Source organism: Dermacentor variabilis, chromosome 5, assembly GCF_050947875.1.
Source record: "Dermacentor variabilis isolate Ectoservices chromosome 5, ASM5094787v1, whole genome shotgun sequence".
NCBI classification, from domain to species: domain Eukaryota; kingdom Metazoa; phylum Arthropoda; class Arachnida; order Ixodida; family Ixodidae; genus Dermacentor; species Dermacentor variabilis.
Window position 1 is genome coordinate 32206302 of NC_134572.1, and position 20086 is coordinate 32226387.

The following is a 20086-nucleotide window of genomic DNA, read 5'->3' on the forward strand; positions in this document are numbered from 1 at the left end:
CCTATACCACATATTCAACGCAAGCCTAAACACTACTCATACAGTAGCTCGCACTGCGTTTTTCCACAATCTGCGGACGTTTTTTAAGGATACGCAAAAAAAAGTGTTGTTGTAGACATTGCACTTGATCATGACTTATACGTAAAGAATAGGCCTGCGAAAAGATGTCTTGCGCCTTTATCGCGGTAGACTTCAGAAACTATAGAGTACTCATTTCACAATACTCATTTGCGTAATCCTCGGCAGGTTCCATAGAAACCAAATCAACACAGTGTAGTTTCCACATTATCACGTATACTTTATCAGCATTTCCAATTATATATGATATTTGTCATGCTTCTCTAATAGCTGTGCGCTTAAGTTGCGAATATTGGCAATACCGCAGAGTGTGATCCTCCTAGTTGTTATGTTTTGCTTTTGGTTATCAGAAGGGTCAAAATTCGAACAAGAGGGGTGTTGGAGTATTTCATCAGCTTACACTACTGCTGCTTGTTTTCTACGCTCTCTATAATTATCTTGATACCGTGCGTGTCACGTAGATTGTTTTAGTGTGCGGACTCAAACGTGTAATGCACTAAGTATGTGTATATATTTACACGATACTGTTCTGCAGTATCGTCATGTCGTACGGTCACGTACTTCGCGTAGTGACCACGACTCATCTTCAGCTTTATCCGTTGTCGATAGTGATCTAATGCCGCCATTAGCCTCATCCTCTATAAATAGTTATGCATACTATATTGGCTGAGTTAAGGCATAGCAAACGCACCGCGAAAGGAGTGGTGGTGGGCAACGGACCACCACGTTTTCTGCAGTGTTCTCTTAGTCTACGTGACCCCCGTCTTATGTGGTGAGATTCTATCACATAATTTTTCACTGCAGGCGGCTCCTAATTCTTAGAGAGATTTTACAAACCACGCACCCGATATCAGTGTATGAAATGATGAACGAAGTAATATAATACTGCGCGCGATGTCGAGAACGCATCCGGACGTCAGCGTAGAAATGAAATACAGTGTGATTGAGTGATGCTTAGTCTTTACAAGCGCACAGGAGTCTTCGAGAGCCACTCAGGCACGCTGACAGGTCGTGGTTTACCGCAGCGATGAAGTGACGACACAATGACGCTGCACGTTGCTGTGAGAGTGCTCGCTGGCACGAGCACTCCAGAACGCGACGAAAGGTGTGGCATGTTGGCCTACTTGCCTCGCACTGATGGGCATGCCAGACAAACCAACAAGGCTGTTGCCAGGCTGGTGAGCGATGCTCGTGTGTCTTCGCAAACACACGCACACGCACCTGATTGTGGGGATATGCTCACACGCACACATACACTATCACACGCGCACTCATTGTGCCTCAAGGTGTCTGTTTGCCTCCTTTTGATGATGTATCTTCGCCGTTCGGCATCTTGGCTATGGGCGCCTCGAGAAGAATCCACGGATGGTGGAGGTATTCTTGTGAACCTGCATGCAAAAGAATTAGTCGCAGCTGTCTTCGTATTGGTTTCATGATTTAAAACAGTGTGAAACACCGATCACTGCTTTAAATGCAGTGTGCGGCACGCTCTTTTGTAGAAGAGTCGCGCTTATATAAGCGTTACTCAGTGTGCTAGTAGCTTCGGCTTAGTCGGCTTGCCGCCAGACATTAATGTGACCAGCAAAGCGCTTATCTCGCCTACACAGGTTAGACAAAAGACAAGACAGCATGATTAGCGTGCTCATATTCGCCCACATGGGCACGTGCTGCGCTGCGTCGAGCAAGCAGTGCACATTACACCAACCAATCAAATTAACACATGAGTTGCAGTGTTGTAGCAATTTCTTTATATAGTTTTTTGGTAATGATCATATCACCTGCTATGGCAGCTTGTTTAACCCAAACGACAACTCACATAACGAACCGTGAAGGTTTTACTATGGCTATTATACATCCTCTATGAGTACATAAGCTGCGACTGCTCGGTTACGACTTGGTGCTTAATGGCGGTGGTAGGAAGCTGTGATAGGCCTGATGCACGAGTTTGATGAGCCTAGGAATTGTGGTGGGCACAAATGCTTCACTGACCATGGGTGCTATAACGTAAAGCTATTCCAAACTTTTCTATTCCAATTGTGCAATCAGCCCTCCGCGATTGGTCAAGGAGTTTTTTTGAACCACCCCCACTTCGCCTGTCTGTCACACGACGTCACAAAAACTGCGAGAACTCACCGCGTCAAAGGAACGTGTACGCGTTAAGGATAGATTAATATGCTGAACAAAACTGAGTTTTTTCCTGAATAGGCACAGGCTGTCCCGTTCTGAAAGGAATAAAAGGTGGCTGCTGCCGATAGCTCGAGCACTGGCTACTTGCACCTGCCGGAGAGCATGCATGGGTGTATTTGCGTACAATAAACCTTTGTAACGTTTTCGAGCATTTTGGACACTTTTACGACCTCGCTCTGCCAATTCTTCGTGCCGAGGATCTGTTTTATCGGCATTTTTAACCTTCTGTTGCATGCCGCGGCGATTTTCGATCAGCCACCTCAATCTAACTAAGGGAAAGCGGGCCAATCAAAGTCACCGGCACCACTCTCTTCATCCGGTGGTAGATTTTCAGTGCAGTGACTCGGCCCTATCTATTCCCTATCGACTTGAGCGTGCTCCTCGCCTCTTGTCAGCGGATTAGATAAGACAAGCCGCTCAGTGTAGGCGATGTTATTCGTTTTTAAAGCAAACAAAAGTGACCTCCTATAAACGAGGACAGCGTTTGATTGGTCTGTTCAGACAATCCTGCGGGTCAGCGCCTGATGCTTGCGTTGGCGGTTACGCAAATTTGACGCCATGAGATTGAAATAAAACCATATTGGATTAGATTTAAGTCATAGGGCCCCATGCTTCGGCAACTTGCTTTCTAAATGTATTGACGCAACAAGCAAAGACAGCGACAAAAAATTGTGTGTCTGGTCATTATAGAATCGTTCAATCAAATTAAATCCGAAATGGCTAAATTTACCTTCTCTGAAACTCGCTATCCGTCATGACACTTTGCCTTTAACGTACGTTACATTAATTAGTATACAGTCCACGTCGAAAGCGGCATATGTCCCAATTCTTCCCAATCCAGGTCTCTGTTTACAGGAGGTATTCAGAGACCTGGATTGGGAAGAATTGGGGATAAAAGTTAATGGAGAATACCTTAGTAACTTGCGATTCGCTGATGATATTGCCTTGCTTAGTAACTCAGGGGACCAATTGCAATGCATGCTCACTGACCTGGAGAGGCAAAGCAGAAGAGTGGGTCTAAAAATTAATCTGCAGAAAACTAAAGTAATGCTGAACAGTCTCGGGAGAGAACAGCAATTTACAATAGGCAGCGAGGCACTGGAAGTCGTAAGGGAATACATCTACTTAGGGCAGGTAGTGACGGCGGATCCGGATCATGAGACAGAAATAATCAGAAGAATGAGAATAGGCTGGGGTGCGTTTGGCAGGCATTCCCAAATCATGAACAGCAGGTTGCCATTATCCCTCAAAAGAAAAGTATATAATAGCTGTGTCTTACCAGTACTCACCTACGGGGCAGAAACCTGGAGGCTTACTAAAAGGGTTCTACTCAAATTGAGGACGACACAACGAGCTATGGAAAGAAGAATGATAGGTGTAACGTTAAGGGATAAGAAAAGAGCAGATTGGGTGAGGGAACAAACGCGAGTTAATGACATCTTAGTTGAAATCAAGAAAAAGAAATGGGCATGGGCAGGACATGTAATGAGGAGGGAAGATAACCGATGGTCATTAAGGGTTACGGACTGGATCCCAAGGGAAGGTAAGCGTAGCAGGGGGCGGCAGAAAGTTAGGTGGGCGGATGAGATTAAGAAGTTTGCAGGGACGGCATGGCCACAATTAGTACATGACCGGGGTTGTTGGAGAAGTATGGGAGAGGCCTTTGCCCTGCAGTGGGCGTAACCAGGCTGATGATGATGATGATGATGATGATTTAGGATTGGCGCCATCTTTGCGCTATGTAAGACCACACTCTCCTGCTTTTCTACAAGTATGCCGCACCACATGACACTTAAGAGTTACTTTACACAATAGTTCATACCCTGGAAGCGCACCTTGTTCCTCTGCTTGTTTCATTGAAGACCGGCGCTGGAAGAGCATTACGAAAAATGTTTTGCATGTCCAGAGCTGATCAATTCAAACACAATAATCGGACCGCATGGCGGTCGGCGCTTTTTGTGGCATCGGTGAGCACAGACTGATCGCTGGGGGAGGGGGGGGGCAAGTGTAGTCACAATGCGTCGCAAATGCTCTCGCTTTCATGGCGTCCTAATTCGTCATCTAGGCGTCCGCAGCGGCCATCGGTAACGCAAAATGCGCAGCCACTCCATGAGCTTCGGACATCGCGTTTGAATCGCTGAGCAATGTCCATCTTATCCATTGGAACTTTCTAGCAAATTAACACCGTAGGCCTCATGTGTTAACCATTCAACTTGCAGCTTAATGGAACTGGCGGGTCTTTGGGCCGAAAATATCCCAGGGTAGCATCTAGACGAATCATAAGCGTATGAATCCGCAATATTTTGCACAGAGCTTTGACGTACGTCCTTCCCTCAGATCGTCCCGCACGAATTGTCTCCGAAGACGGCAAACATTGACCTAGTTGATTCTGCTCGACTCAAAGTATAACAGCGCGACTTCTCAAACCAGGATAAAAACTAACAACATACAAGGACAAGCGCCTGTCTTTGTCTGTTCTTCGGTTTTGTCCTCGCTCAAGAAGCAGCGCTCTTATACACCCGTACCCCTTGAAGAATATGCCAATGTTTGGCGCCGAATGTTGCGGATGTCACTCTTTTGAATACATTATTATTATTATTATTATTATTATTATTATTATTATTATTATTATTATTATTATTATTATTATTATTATTATTATTATTATTATTATTAATTTCTATGTGGTGAGTCGACAGTCTCGACAAAACCGATTGTGCGCACGAGCTTCCACAGTGTAAATCGCGCGGGCAAGACGCAACACTTTACGCTAGGTTCCACAGCAGCTAGAAAAACCAAAAGAAGCAATTATGAACGTTCCAGCCAGTCTCCATCTTAGTGGTCTCTGAGTGAACTATACGGAAGCTGGGTGAGTATGAATATATCTGAAAACCCTTCGGTAATTACGTGGAAGTCACGTACACGTTGAAAGAGGTGCGGTGACTAGGCACAAACGTCGCGTCGTAACCGGAGATTGGCAGCACAGGAACTGCAATAAAACTCAGCTACTCCGATTTCCGAATGTTTGCTTGTCGGCTCTAGCACAGGAGCGTTACCTGGGTGCCGCGGCCGTTCACACTTGCCTTTGTAAATGGAAATGCACTACGATGAAGATGCGGCGTACGTCACTTGAGAATGAACTTCTTCCAGAACCGGCAGTGGTCGGCGTGTAGCCCTTTGCCCAGCCGGAACCGCTTGGGACTCAGTTCCATGTGCACCGGGTTAAGTTCCGAGAAGCGAGGCCACGGCGTGCCGTCCATGGCTGGCGGCTTGCTGCGGGTAACATTTCGGGACACGGAAAGAAGTATGAGTATATACTCACGAGCGATGAGAAATGCCGTGGTGCGCACGGTGGCCTACAGAAGCGGGTATTCTTTAGTATTTATCTTTATATATATATATCTGTATCTGTATAGATCATTAGTATATAGCTTGAGTAAGTAAGTAAATTTGGGTTTTATTAGCGCAGCAGCCGGTTCCGGCTATAATGCACCAAGAACAGTGTGATCGCGTTATAAAACAGAAAAGTGTGTAACCAAGACTCAGAGGCATTATTTCTCAGTGTTCTAAATGAGTAAAGCTATTTCAGAGTTCCTATAGTTTGCAAATATTTGGAAATGTCCTGTAATGAGTATCATAGTAATAGTGCTGGGTGTACTGATTTCTGATTTGTAAAAAACGCAGTACAAAAGGTTCGTCTTTCCATTTCATAATGTTGGCAAGAAATTACAGCCTGAAGAATTGCTAATGGTCTTTGGTATGTCATCTAGGCTGTTCATTTAGTCGAAGAAAGCTGTGGGTTAGCCCTGCCGGTCTTGTTCTAAGGAGACAAAGAACTAGTTCCTAGAAGCGGTCCCTGTGTCTACAGCTTGTACATTCTGCTAGTACTGGTTGCAAGATGTGGAGTTTGTTGTTCGTCAGTTCATCCCAGTCGAGTTGACAAGATTTATGGATATTCGCCTTAAAGTGCAATCTATGGTCTTGGTGTGGTATGGGGAAATTGCTTATCGGTAAATCTCTGCCTATATTTGCTAACGCATTGGCTCTTTCATTTCTTTTATATCTACATGGCTCAATAAAACATAGTTTGTTGTCCATTGCATAGGTCTGTTGTTTTAGCATACAAACTGAAATAAAGTAGGGTCTCTCCGTTGAGACAGTGCTGGAGACGTCTGGGATAGTCGATTCTGCACAGCGGTGTATACGAAGCTGTGTCCTCTATGTAGTAGTCTGTGCATTACGTTCAAACTGAGCTGCTTGCCTGGACCTTGCCTGTGATAGAGCTTAGTACAAGCGCAGTAAACTCGACGTGTGGTATCTATAGTTGCCAGATAAAGCCGAATGTTCGGAAAATTTTATGAAGAACAATCCCGGTTACTATCCAAGAATGCTTTAAGCAGGCTTTGGGAGTTGGTTATTTGTGGCACTATGGTTGCACTATGTGTAATCTGTGGCATTCTCCTTACCACCGGGCCTTACCCGTACGCGGGAGCCAGCCGGTACTTCGAACGCCATTTCCTCAAGAACCATAGGCGCAGCATCATAACAACAGCGTCTAAAAAAGCTAGCTGTGGCGAGGGAACAACACGAGAATGCTTTCCCTACCACCGTGCGATACAAGCGGTACCACCAGTACTACCGTAGGGTTTCTACCGCCGTGCTCTACCGACCGCACTATCTGAGGGATCGGCCCACGAAAACGGTTCGTAGCGACAACAAATTCCGGTTAGTTTTCAAAGAATCCTAAACGCATTAAACATTTTCGAGCATCACTGGGCGTGTGGTGAACCGCTCCGTTGTTAAAATTATGCAGATTTTCATTTCTTTTTTCCTCTTCATATATATTGTAATAGTGTGCGTGTGTACGTGCGAGATGTTTCTGTACAAAGAAAATCTGGATGTAATGTGACGGCTTCCATTCCAATACGTTTCCTTCGCGCGTTTCACAATTCCTAGCAGCGCTCCGCCTGCGTTATCGCTAGAATCAGCGGGTCGTGAGCGGAGGGGGATGAAAACAAATGAATAGAATCGAGCGAAAGCTATTCTCGTACGTTATTCTGGTTATTCTGGCCTTGACGTACTTAATCGTGGTTCACAGCATTTCATCCGTCTAATGCAATAATTTTATTGTGTGTTCGTTGTCGTTTGCCGGTGGCCCCGTGGTTCCTAGAGTTGTTTTATTGATGCTTTATGGCTGATGAGCGGAGGCAATGAACATACATATACGTGCATGATTATGGACAGCGCTAATAACGAGGGGAAAAAAAGAATTTACGCAGGACGAGTGGCTCCACGTTGAAGAAAAATCAAACAATCGCTCACTCACTCACCTAATCGCTCACTCCTGCTACCTATTTATCTGTCTGTCTGGCTGTCTGTCTGTTGTTCGGCATTTCTTTCTATCTTCGTCTTGTCTTTGTCTGTCTGCCAGACACACGCACAAACTGACCACCACTTGCTAAGTGTTTTGTTATTGCCCCGTACTGAGCGCTTCGCCACAACTCCTGCAAAGCCGACCTCGATCTTTTCCTCTGTCCCAGAGGCAAAGCACGTCCGCAGAGCGGTTATATAACCGCCGAGAAAACAAGGCCGCCTCAGCGGGCGCGATCGAGTAACCTTGCGCGCCAAGGGAGGGGAAAGCGGCGGCCCCCGGCTTCTGTTTAACAACCGCTGGCTCCCTCCTCTTTAGCCCCCTCCTCCTTGCAACGCGGAGCACGTGGTGGTAGTTGCCGGACATTTCCTCGAGTGCTTCCGGTGGCGAGGAGAAATGACGCGAACGGGGATGGCCTGGCCTCTTAGCCCCAATTTGGTTACGGCGGCGGGAAACGATGGCGTTCGCTCGCAACGATCATCCCGGTATATTTGACTTTCCAGCTCGTCTTCACCAGACCAATTTTCGCAGCTTTTGTGAGTGCGAGTATTTAAACCATAGCTTTGAAGAAAATAGTAATTGATATATTCAAGGAGTCTTAGTCCAGGCTCACTCGAGCGCTCAGCCAACCCGGACGCAAAAGTGGACTTTCAGTTGTAAACAAATTGTTGTTTTAAAACATACGCATCGCTTCTTGACGACACTAACTCGGCGCGAAGCATTCAATTGCACACTCTAGAGTCTTATAACGTCCCTATCGGTGCTTCCTTTGCCACATGTAGGGTCTCATCTAATCACTTGCCCAGTGAATTCACTCATTCACTATATGATCTATACAGACTAAAGTACGTGCTGTGAACAGTGGGCTTGTTTTGCAACATTTAGAATTTATGTTTTGTTTTACAGCTGCTTTATCTACCCGATAGCACATTCATCCAAGCTATCTTCTCTGCAATAAGAATCTTCGTATGGAGAAGCCGCTCTTGCAATAGATTTTCATAGAACTACTGACGAAGCTATGCTTCGGCACCAAGAGCGTAATTACGCACTTAAAGGTAAGCAAATTTAACCAGGAAGATTATATTGAATAAAAAATAAGCACTGAATAAGCTAACACAGGAGAAAATGCGAAAATGCATCCTAGTGATTCTGCGATTGGCACTAAGCTGGCTGAACCGCGCTTTGAAGACATGGAACGTGTTGGCGATGCATTTGCGGCATGGCGGCGTCGCGTTCATTCAACACCATACGATGAGTGAGAACCAAAGTACGTACTAAGAAGTGGGATATCTTATATATCTTGCAGCATGAAAAAACGTGAAACGTATTACGTGCCTCAACTGAGAAAACAGTGTAGAGGAGATAATGCTGTCGTTACTTCTTTTGCAGCAGCGCGCTACTATAGGACGCGCGGACTCCACTAAATGACCATCATGGATTTACTAATAAGTTAATCTTATGCCACTGATAACCATTTATTTGTTTAGGCATATGTTGTTATTGCGTAACTCAAGCTTGATAGGATACTCCAAGCACAGACGCTTAGCATTAATCCTGAGACTAGCACCGCTTTTAACATATCTCTCCCCAAACATAAGGAAAAACGCCCTGACGTGCAGGGTAATATATCCCAAAACATCTTCCCTTGCTCAATACGGGTCAAAGCTAACAAGAATACCAATATATTTTCCGGAAGCGTTTGAGAACGAACACCTCGAAACTGGCTTCGACATCATGATTCCTGCCAAGTGTACATGCCTTGAGCGGTGACTGGCTTAAATTGTGCATGTGCGAATGCTTTAGTGTAACTAATAGTGAAGTTAACCAGCAGAATTTACTTCGTTATTACGTTAATTAGTGATCAGCATATACTTATTAATATCAGTAGCCCTTACTAATGCTTTGACGACGAAATAAAGACATGATTATTTCCACTGCAATGCGTCTAATAGGTTTCATTCTCCATGGGAGTTGAGCGTAAGGTCGCTGCACCACACAAAATAGAAGCACACGCGAGGCGTTTGCCAACGCGCCACCTTAAATAAGACTGGAAACATGTTTTGTGAGGTTACTGCATAAAAAGAGACGCTTTGCTACGAAGCCTGATAAAGCTTTAGCCATGGGCCGAACGATTGTTGATTAAGTTAAAGAAATAAATATTGTATTTTACGTGCCAAAACCACGACTTGATGATGAGGCACATCATAGTGGCGGAAGTCGCGATTCATTTCGAACAGCCGTGGTTCTTTATAGCATGCACCCAATTCACGCTACACGCGCGTTTTTTGCATTTCGCCTCCATCGGAGTGTGGGCCAGGTATCGAGTCCGCGATCTTGTGCTCAGTAGCGCAATGCCTCAGCCGCTAAGCCACCGCCGCGGGTAACGATTATTGGTTGTTGCGTCACTGAGTAACAGGCTAGTAGCGTGAGAAATTAAGACTATCAAGTACAAGGTGTGCCATTATGAAAGGGAACACCAGAGTTTCTTTCAAAGTCGGATATTTTTCTTGTTTCTACGCTAAAGTAAAAAGCTCCATCGTAAGGATTCTTCGTCGCGTGAACCATAGTATCATTCAGGAAAGCTGAAATTGAATCGCTTACAATAATCACTATTAGAACACAGATTAGATGTTCCGTTTTATGTTGGCGAACTGTGCACGTTTCAGGTGGATCGGACACGTATAAGTTAGTGTAGAGGGTAACTTCCGAAGTGACCTCGACTTTCTAAAAGATGTTGGGTTTCGCCCGTCCGTCTTACAACGCTCTACTGCGAAGATTTTTGTTTTCTTCTCACCTCGCACGCAGGTACTCGAAAGAAGAGCTATGAGTAAGGCGCACGTTACGGTAGTGCCCGTCAGATGATTTGGTCTGATCTGGCGCGCTCCATCGCTCCGCGTGCCGTCTAACGGGGGCGTCACCCAAGCCGAAGAAACCCAGCACACAATCATTAGCCGGTACCCTCGATATATTCGAGAACAACGCGACGTATACGAAGAAAGGCTCCCGCTCTCTATGCGTTCGGCGCTCAGCGGCACGGGAAATACGCCGTGACCTCCACGAATCCCGCGGAAGGTGAACTAAGCCGAGCCGGAAGTAATCGCGCTGGCTCGGGGCATGCAGACGACCCCTTGGTTCCGTTCCCACTTCCCGGTCGACGGTGCAGCTGCCACACACACAAGCGCACGCGTGTTCCAAGAGCGCTTTCTCGCTGCTTAACCCGGGGCGCGTCGTGCCGTCACTGACCAGTCGGCACGTGCGCTTGCCGCAGGGAGAGCTGGTCCCTTCCTGTCGATCCTGTCCCATCTTATTTGCCAAGCGGTCGACTTCCTTTGTTTTCGCCAGCACCTCGTTTTCTTCTCGTTCCCCGTCGACGACGCCCTCGGCAACAAGTTCGAGGGGCGTGGCTGTAGACACCCGTAGAAATAGGAAGGGGGTCGCGGCTTATGACTCGTGCGGTTATTAGGTTCGGGGAAGCCTGCTATTGCCAGCAGCTTGCGTATAAGTCGAAATGATCCCACGCACTCGTTCTCACGACCTGATTATAGCTGGCTCGATTGATTGAACGACGGAAGCGTGCGTTGGAGATTGCTTCGTCGGGCGTAAAAAAGGAAGACAACGGGCGAGGTCGGTGACCTCCCAAAAGAAGCGTGGAGACAAATTGTTTCTAAGTGGCCGTGTCCAAGCGAACTTTCGCTTTGTTTCCCAGGAATTTTCATTTGCTCGCATGGTTATTGAGTTAACTGGCTGTCGTAGACTCAACAGAACTACCTTTATCATACGCTAATGAATAATCGCCATTGAAAATTTAGTTTCACCACATTTCTTGCATGCATCTTCAAAAGTGTGAAAAGCGTATAGCTGCATAACAAATTAGGAACTTGCAATTCAGACAGTTCTTTCGGGGTTACAGAATGTGGTTTCTATGCGAGCGCTCTGTACAGGAATTTGAGATACTAGATCATCGGTTATTTCATGCCTAGCATACTTAGATGGCATCTATATCGAGCCCGATGTAAACCAGTGCGAAAAATCACGAAATACGTGAACCCGCTACATGACGTCACACTGACACCTAGAGCAAACAACCAACAGTCTATAACTTCCAATTCGTTTGTGAAGTTAAAATTGATCATAAGTAACTGCGCTATCATTAATTATATGTTATTTCAGAGCATTTATGGTTTCATTACATGATTATCAAACAAACATAAACCCATTCAAACATAGGAGTCACTAACAAATATTTAGCTGTCGGTAGCCTTTTAACTAACCACGTAAAAACTTTTCGTACTCTGCAAATATGTATTTAAGAGTGATTGACGTTATGTCTTAAACATTAATTGACTCATTAATTAACTAAATAATCATTCATTTAATAATTAATTCAGTCTCCAATCAAGGTACCCGCCGTAGTAGAGTGTAGTTAGCAGTGGTTGTGTTCGGGTGGGTACCATGCACGAGGTAGCAGGTTCAATACCCAGCTTCGGAGGCCACATTCTAATGGGGCCGACACGCAAGAAAAAGAAAGCTATTCTATTTTGCGTCCCATTGTACCTCGGCAAGCACAATAGCAGAGCGTTTCTTCTTTTTTTTTGCGTGCCGGCCTTCTCTACCGCACTGACCGATACATCCAGACACGGGCCTTGGCACGAGCTGAAGACGTCATCGAGAAGCACAGCATAGCAGCCTACGTAGCTTGGCCTCCCTTACCTCTTGCCCCTTCGATTAATAAAGTTGTCACTCACTCACTCACTCACTCACTCACTCACTCACTCACTCACTCACTCACTCACTCACTCACTCACTCACTCACTCACTCACTCACTCACTCACTCACTCACTCACTCACTCACTCACTCACTCACTCACTCACTCACTCACTCACTCACTCACCCACTCACTCACTCACTCACTCACTCGCGCTCCACCACGGCGTTCGGCCTATTAACCCACTGTGCAGTTTCGAGACATTACGAACTCCAATTCTTTTTTTATTAAACTGCCAATGTCAATTGCTCAGCTGCTATAACTTCGACTGCACAAGGTCACGGGTTGTGACACCGGGCCTCATCCAGGTGGGGGTGGAATGCTAAAACGCTAACGTAGCGTGCTCTGGCTGCACGTTGGGACCCAAGGTGGTCGAAGATACTTTGAAACCTCCCTCTGCGGCGTGGAAAACCTAGCTCCTTGTGCAGTCGAAATTAGCGTAAATAATAAATAATTATCTCTCATTCACTCATATATAGCGGGGTGCAAGACCGATACAAACGCGTACGTCCTTACAATGCAATTCCTGATAAAGGTGCGCTATGGAAACATATAGGATGTGGGTGCGCGTTTCCGGCAGCTCGAGAGTTCTGGGTAGTATGTGGGCACCTCGCATTTTTTTCCTGCGCCACTGCCTCGGCGACCTATAATGTTTTGCCGAAGGCGGCAACGGTGCTATAACAGATTGCATTAGAGAAGCCAGTATTTTTACCCTTCCTCTTGTCTGTTTTGAGTGCCACTTTAGCACAATCCTTGATTCTTTTACCATTGCTGCTTTTTTTGCTACACAAAGCTGCCTAAGCAGACCCTTCGATCCAACATTGGCCATCTGTATGCCTCTGATTGGGGCCTCCACGATGGACCCGTTCGGATCGCTTCTTGTTTCGCCTGACCCCAAAACGCGCCGACGCTCGCTGCGGGATCTGCGAGGCGGAAGAAATGACTGAACTGTGATCCACGTCGTGTCTTCGTGTCGAGGAAATCTCTAACGATCTGCCTATTGTTTGGACGACAAGATGTCAGCGGTGGTACAAGTGGTCCCCACCCGACCCCTCTCCCATCTTATATCGCGTATGATGCGCGCATATATAATTATAGCGCGAGCAAGCGGTCGTGTCTCGTGGGACTATAGGTGGAAACTTCCGTTGTTACACACGTGGTACGAGCCGATGTCGTGTGATCTGACGTGCGACTTGCCCTATACTAAATAAATTAACCAAACTAGTTGCTAACGTGTTGGGACATATTAGAAGCACAAAAAATAATAATAATAACACCGAGCTAAGTGGAGTCGTCAAAGGGGGTTCACGTTTCGGTTCCCTACCAGACGAAACATTTTGCAGTTATCTATTTCATGCTGGTTCCGACGTGCTACGCCTCCATTCAGACACCGCGTCGTATCACGCGTCTCGTGCACCGTGATGAACAATGTGTTTACCGTGTCCGTTGGAACGTGTCGAAAACTTACATGTGCATGTAGGTGCGATTACTCGTGTACGTCAGATCGCACGGGGTATCGTACCGTGCGTCTTCTGTATTAAGATCTTCGACGCATTCGTGGAGTCATACATCTGTTTCCCGCCATCGTCGTGGATATGATACGACCGCTGTATGGACGAGGGTTTCATTTTACATACGGAGTGAGGAAAGCCGTTGACTTGATATTGTAATTACAGAGTGCTTATCAGATGCTTATCAATGAGAAATTAAAAAAGTGACCTTCTGAACACAACAATATATTCGCCTACCACAACTCCGCTAACTGAGGCTTTACAGAGTTCTTAACGATGGCGGATAGTAGATGGGCACAAAGTCGCCACTACTTGGGCTACATAACTGTAGGAGGAGGGCAGGCATTCGGCGCAGACAAATTACGACGTCTAATTAGCTAAATATAAGAAGCCATTTACCGTTTGAGTCAAGAATTTAGTAAGCACGTTATAATTGATAAGTTACAAACATTTCTGTGCTCGAGGAGTGTCGGTTTAGCAAGAGTAGTGCCACCAGCACCATTCACAAGATATGTGTCTCTAAAATGAGACATGCATTCAGTCTTTCTGCTTTAAATGAGTGCAAGTTTGTTTTTAGTTTATTGCACGTTGTGGTTTGTTTCACAATTACTGTCACTTTCAGTCGATATTTAGCTATATGCTGCAGGCGACTATTAAAGCTTCTGTAAATAATAAAACAAGAAAGGCATGACATATTGCGGATTTTAGTCATGGTACATGAAATTCTGGTTTGTTTTGACAAATTATCCATTATTCTATAGAAATGTCACAGTAGGTCATCTGAAGCTTGTAACCTACGACGCACATTATACTTGAACTTATAACTTTTCAGGAGCAGTAGGCGTTTATAATGTGCAAGGCTACATGGCGTAATTAAGTAATATTGATACCCCCTAGTCACGACACTTAATAACGCCGTCGGAAAAGTCTGCCACAACAACTTTACTAATCTTGACGCACCGCACTAGTCTCTACATGCTGGAATAGAGTGTTCAGGCTTAAAGGGACACTGAAGCGAAACAATAGATCAGTTTAGACTAATAAAGCATTATTTCAGAACACTGCAGGCAGTCATTTCAAAATAATAGTTTGATTATTAGATGAGAAAATGAAGGTCGAAGTATCAGTATTTGAATTTCGCGCCGAAACCCCGGCGCCGGTTCGTCAGTGTGACGTCAGGGATTCCAAAGTATGTTTTCGCATTTGGGCCGCGTTGGCTGAGTAAAGGTTCCCGAAACTTGCCATGTTTAATATCTGGTTCCTTTAGAAAACAATGCAGTCATTCTGTACCGCTATATAATTAAGTAGGCCCTAGAAGATGCCATCAAAATCCATGACGTGACAGCGACCAGGTGCGGGAACTTCAAGGAGGCGTCGCCACCCGCCTTTCATTCTTGCGCTTTTTCTGGCTTACCGAGCGTCTTATCATAGTAAGAGTGGTGTTTTTGGTGTCCTAGAGGGGTAATTGACTGATGCACAAGATATCATTTTTCTATTTAGTGTCCCTTTAACTAACTGTAATGTTGGAAACCATTTTTAGCACCAGCGAACAAGGACAGAAGGGAGACGACACCCTCTGTCCTTGTCCGCTGGCGCTAAATATGCTTTCCAAGTCGATTTACCGACACGCCCAACAAATGGAAATGCTGTAACGTTAATCGACTCACAGCTGGCCCTGCAAATACCGCAACCGCTAAACTACGTACGAAGAAACAACTATAATCAATAATGGGCGTCAGTTACAATAGGGAGTTACTCTGCGAAGGCCGCCAGCCAGGTGCACGATGGCGAGCAACGCCCAGACTGCCATAACCACCGGAACCACGGGTAGAACCTTGCCTGCGTGAACACGAATTGCTTTGAAATAAGAAACGCCCCCGGCTCGCGCACTATTTTTCCATGACTTTTAATGCGAATACGCATTTCGATTGTCGCTGACATGAAGACATGGTGCTTGGTGTCCGCAATCCGTCGCAAAACGCGAGAATCTATATTTCACTAGCACGAGTAAACTGAAGCTGGCCCTTCTCTCCGAGCACATACAAACTGAGAATAATATTTTTATGTTCATGTTACCCATAAAGCAGCAATCGTAAGTGCTTCTGTGAGATACCATTCCGATTCACAATTGGCATACTACCGTGATCACGAAGCCTGAAAGGCATCACAAACGTAAATCTAAGATGATATCCCATGACCACATGCTGTCCTAAGAAATCGGTTTCGCAAGTTCGTGGCATGATAATGTGAAACTAAAGCTTCGTCAACCCACCGTGGTTGCTCAGTGGCTATGGTGTTGGGCTGCTGGGCACGATGTCGCGGGATCGAATCCCGGCCATGGCGGCCGCATATCGATGGGGGCGAAATGCAAAAGCACCCGTGTACTTACATTTAGGTGCACGTTAAAAATGCCCAGGTGGTCGAAATTTCCGGAGTCCTCCACTACGGCGTGCCTCCTAATCTGAAGGTGGTTTTGGCACGTAAACCCCATAATTTAATTTAAAGCTTCGTCACACAAAGGAAAGTGAGGGAAGCGACAGCAACAGGTAAAAGAAGAGTATGAGGCTGCCGAGAGCTATCTGTTGACGCAGCCAACTGTTACACACGTTCTTCGCGTACTCGCGGTTCCCTCACTTTCTCTTCACCATGCAGTGTATCTGCGGGGCTGCTTCCACCAGTTACAAAACGCACTGCAAAGTTTCTCCTCCTCCGAATTCGTGCGCTTTTTCTTTTACTGTTTTGTTTTATCATTGACGTATTTCCTGCTTCTGCATTTTTCCCAGGCGAGACATTCGCAATGCCCTCCGGAATCCCGGCTCGCGCGCCAGATTACGCGCCGCGTGTTGAAATGTAAATCTGGCGCGACGTAAGAGGAGTCTCCGCCGCCCTCAGGGAATCGCGGAAGAGGAAAAGAAAACGACACGTTTTACTTCCTCCACGTGTGCGCGCATCAGCGCCTCGGCTGCCTGAGCTCGTCTTCTGTCACGTGGGTGACAGAGGCGTTTCCGTGACGCCGCCTTCCGCACGTTTCTCAGGGCGAAGTACGGCACTAGGCGCGAACTTGATGACTTCTTCAGTGTTAAAGACATCGGAAGAAGAGATTATACATGTGAATAAAAACGTGTTATTGAAGAAGGGGAAAACAATGCCCATATATATGCGCGAGTTATTCAATACTTGATAGTAATTCCTTGCAGCTGCTGATAACAGACTTTATGGAGCCCCGCGCCGCCTTGTGGATATTAGAGTTGCATGTGGCGTAGATATGCACATGCATGTTATGTATGTATAGTATATTTATATGTACAGTATGTTATTACGCCATTATTACGTATGCTAGGCTTGTCTCTCACAGTTTTTGTACTGCGTGATTCTCCACCGTCACTACAACGTGGCAATATGCACAGCATGTTTATGGGTATATGTTAAGTGCACAACAATATCAGAGCTACGACTAAGGGTGCATATGAAGGAACATATGTGTAAAGCTCGATCTCTTAATGAGACATAGGGTAGCGGGTTAAAAATATTAATTATAATATGACCTCCGTCGTCGCTATCACCGTCACCTTATTAATGTCCACTTCAGGATGAAGACTTCTTCCAGGAATCTACCGTAATTCCTCTCTTGCCTCACCTGGCTCTACCCTGTTGTGTCTTCGGCTGCATTTCACTTCCCTCGTCACCAGGGCCCGTATTTACTAAAAGAGTTTACACTAGAATTGTTCGTAAGAATGAATTTCGGCCAATCGCACAGTGCTGGATATATTATTAGAGAAGGTGACCGACAAATGGCAGTGATCCCTTACACTAACGAAAGGATTCGTGAATTCATGCGCAGTTCTGCTATTCTATTATACCCCCGATTGTCTGCTCCACGTGTTGCATGACTTCCCCAACTTCTTTTGATCTCGACTAGAACATCAACAACAGCAGCGCTCACTTACTAATCTAAACTGTCGTTTTCAGATCTTCTCATCAGTCTCGGCACCATAGCTCCTTGCGCAGCCTTCTTTTGTGCCTTATCGCTTATTCTAGTGGTGAATTAAGAGCGCACGTAAGAAAGCGCATGCCATTTTTGCCGATCAGGAGTGAGATCGGTCGGACGTATTGAAAGTGATTTGCTTCAATGCCGCTAATGACACATGCCATTCTCTCCTGGAGTCGAGCAAATTGAGTTCAGGACAACGAACATGTGGGGCCGTGCTAACAAAGCTTCTAAATCGTAAGTTTCCACTGGCTGGCCGCGTTCCCTAATAATATGTTTAGCATTAGGATTGGCTGGAAGTTGCACTTACCAAATAACTGTAGCGTAAGAGCTTTTTGTGAATACGGGCCCTATTCTCAAGTGCTCTACGACAAAGCAGCGACAAATTAACCAGCGAGCTTTGTCACAGTGGCTTCACAACCCCATCTTGCGCCTGCGAAAGCAAGGCACTGACATAACCTCGCTTTCATGCACCCAAACGCACCGAGGCTGCAAGTGCCGTCTAAGCGCACCTGCCGGACGGGTGCGGAATAGCAGAGAAGGAACGGGAGGAGGAGGAGGAGCAGGAGGAGGTGATCGCTATGTGGATGTTCGTGGATCACGGAAACGGCATCATTTTACACACTAAATCATTCGAAGCGCTGCACTTTTTCATTCCTCAATGGATCCATGCAGGCCCAGCGTTTATTCGTTCCTTTACACACAAAAAGAGCTTTTCTGTGTATTTTATGGCAGCTGCGTGTCGCTTCCCTGCATAACACACTAATGTAGATCAATCCTTCAAAGAAAAAATGAAAGGAAAAGAAAACACATGAAAACAATTTTGTGTGAACCCTCCAAGAATAACAAGGAAACAATTAAGACAGGAGAAAATTAATAAAGGGAAAATGAGACATTAAGAACGTGAAAACATCCTTAACATCCATCAGAAGACGAGAATATGAGAGCACGAGAACATCTTTAAATGTCCGCACATCAACGCAGCTACACTAGTGAAATGGAGGACAACTCCTCTGTGAGCTGCGCTGATAAATGGAAGATATTTATTGACTTATTGAGGGGTTATAAATATGAAAAATCTCCCACTCTACTCTAGCGGTTAGAACTTAAAGAAAGAATTTTGGTACAGCTCACTCAATTAAGGCAAAGCCTGCTGCCGTGACGATTGATTTGTAGTTGCGGTTGTGTGTTCATTTGAGACATGTTGTTTCCTACTCTCCCTGGAAAGCCGAGACAAAGTTAAGAGAATAGCGTGATTTGTGCACCGGCGATAAAGTACAGATGGACATCAAAATGGCGCGGTGCCCTCCTTCACCGGCTTCACGACTTTCACCCCTGCGCACCTAGTTGGGCTGAGAATTTGGGTGAGCCAAAGATAACCGTACGTGGGGAAAGCGCCTTGTCGCAGACAGCACCACTGTTCACAAAATTACCAGCGCCTGCCTCGCTTCCGGTAGTAATTACCGAGATGCTCATTCTGAAGCAGGCGATTGCCTCAGAGTCAACGTCCATAGATCGCCATCAGCGCTGTCTGTGTCCGTAAGTGAGATTCTTGCGTAAAACAAACGGCCATAGAAAGAATACACACATAAACAAGACAGCGCTTGCCCTCTGTATGTGTATACTCCTCTCGCGGTCGTCTGTTCCTCGCACGAATCTACTATTTATTGCCATGCACTAACTAGCCATACTATATGTTCTTATGTTCCTCCTTCAGGGTAGCCAACCGGAACTACTTCTGGTTAACCTCTCTGCCTTTCTATGCATCCTCTTCTCTTTCTATGTTCGCTGCAAGAGGGCGGGGGATCACCTGGTGTGCCACTCGCCCATCCCTTCCCCCGAAATTTTTGTGTTAGTATGCCGCCTTAATGGTCCCCCTCTCCTATTATTCCGTCTTCTCCGTCAAGTGGGTGAAACCCTCTCTCGAATAAAATTTTTGGTTACGCCCCTCTATGTGCATAATGCTCCCACCAAAAATTTCGCGTAACGAAATCTGCTGCAAGGCAACCGATCACGCCGGCGATCGTGAGGTACCTCTAACACGTTTACGTTAAACAATGTGTACCAATGAGTTGAGCACTTTACACGTGTTTAGTTTCTATTGTTTTCATTTTACTTTCCCAATTGTGACAGACTGTTGCGCTTCATTACTTATTGTGCTTAGTCTTCACACACATTTGTTTA

The 20086-nt window shown here is 45.8% G+C and overlaps 1 protein-coding gene across 1 annotated transcript in view; it reads right to left on the reverse strand.

Annotated features, from left to right (window-relative positions):
* Positions 1 to 20086, reverse strand: part of LOC142583486 (uncharacterized) — a 53719-nt gene that overhangs the window by 31066 nt on the left and 2567 nt on the right. Inside the window, exons 2-3 of the mRNA XM_075693974.1 lie at positions 5395 to 5538; positions 1214 to 1299 (exon numbers count right to left, since the gene is read on the reverse strand). Coding sequence (XP_075550089.1) covers positions 1214 to 1299; positions 5395 to 5538 — 230 coding nt within the window. The remainder of the gene's footprint in view (positions 1 to 1213; positions 1300 to 5394; positions 5539 to 20086) is intronic.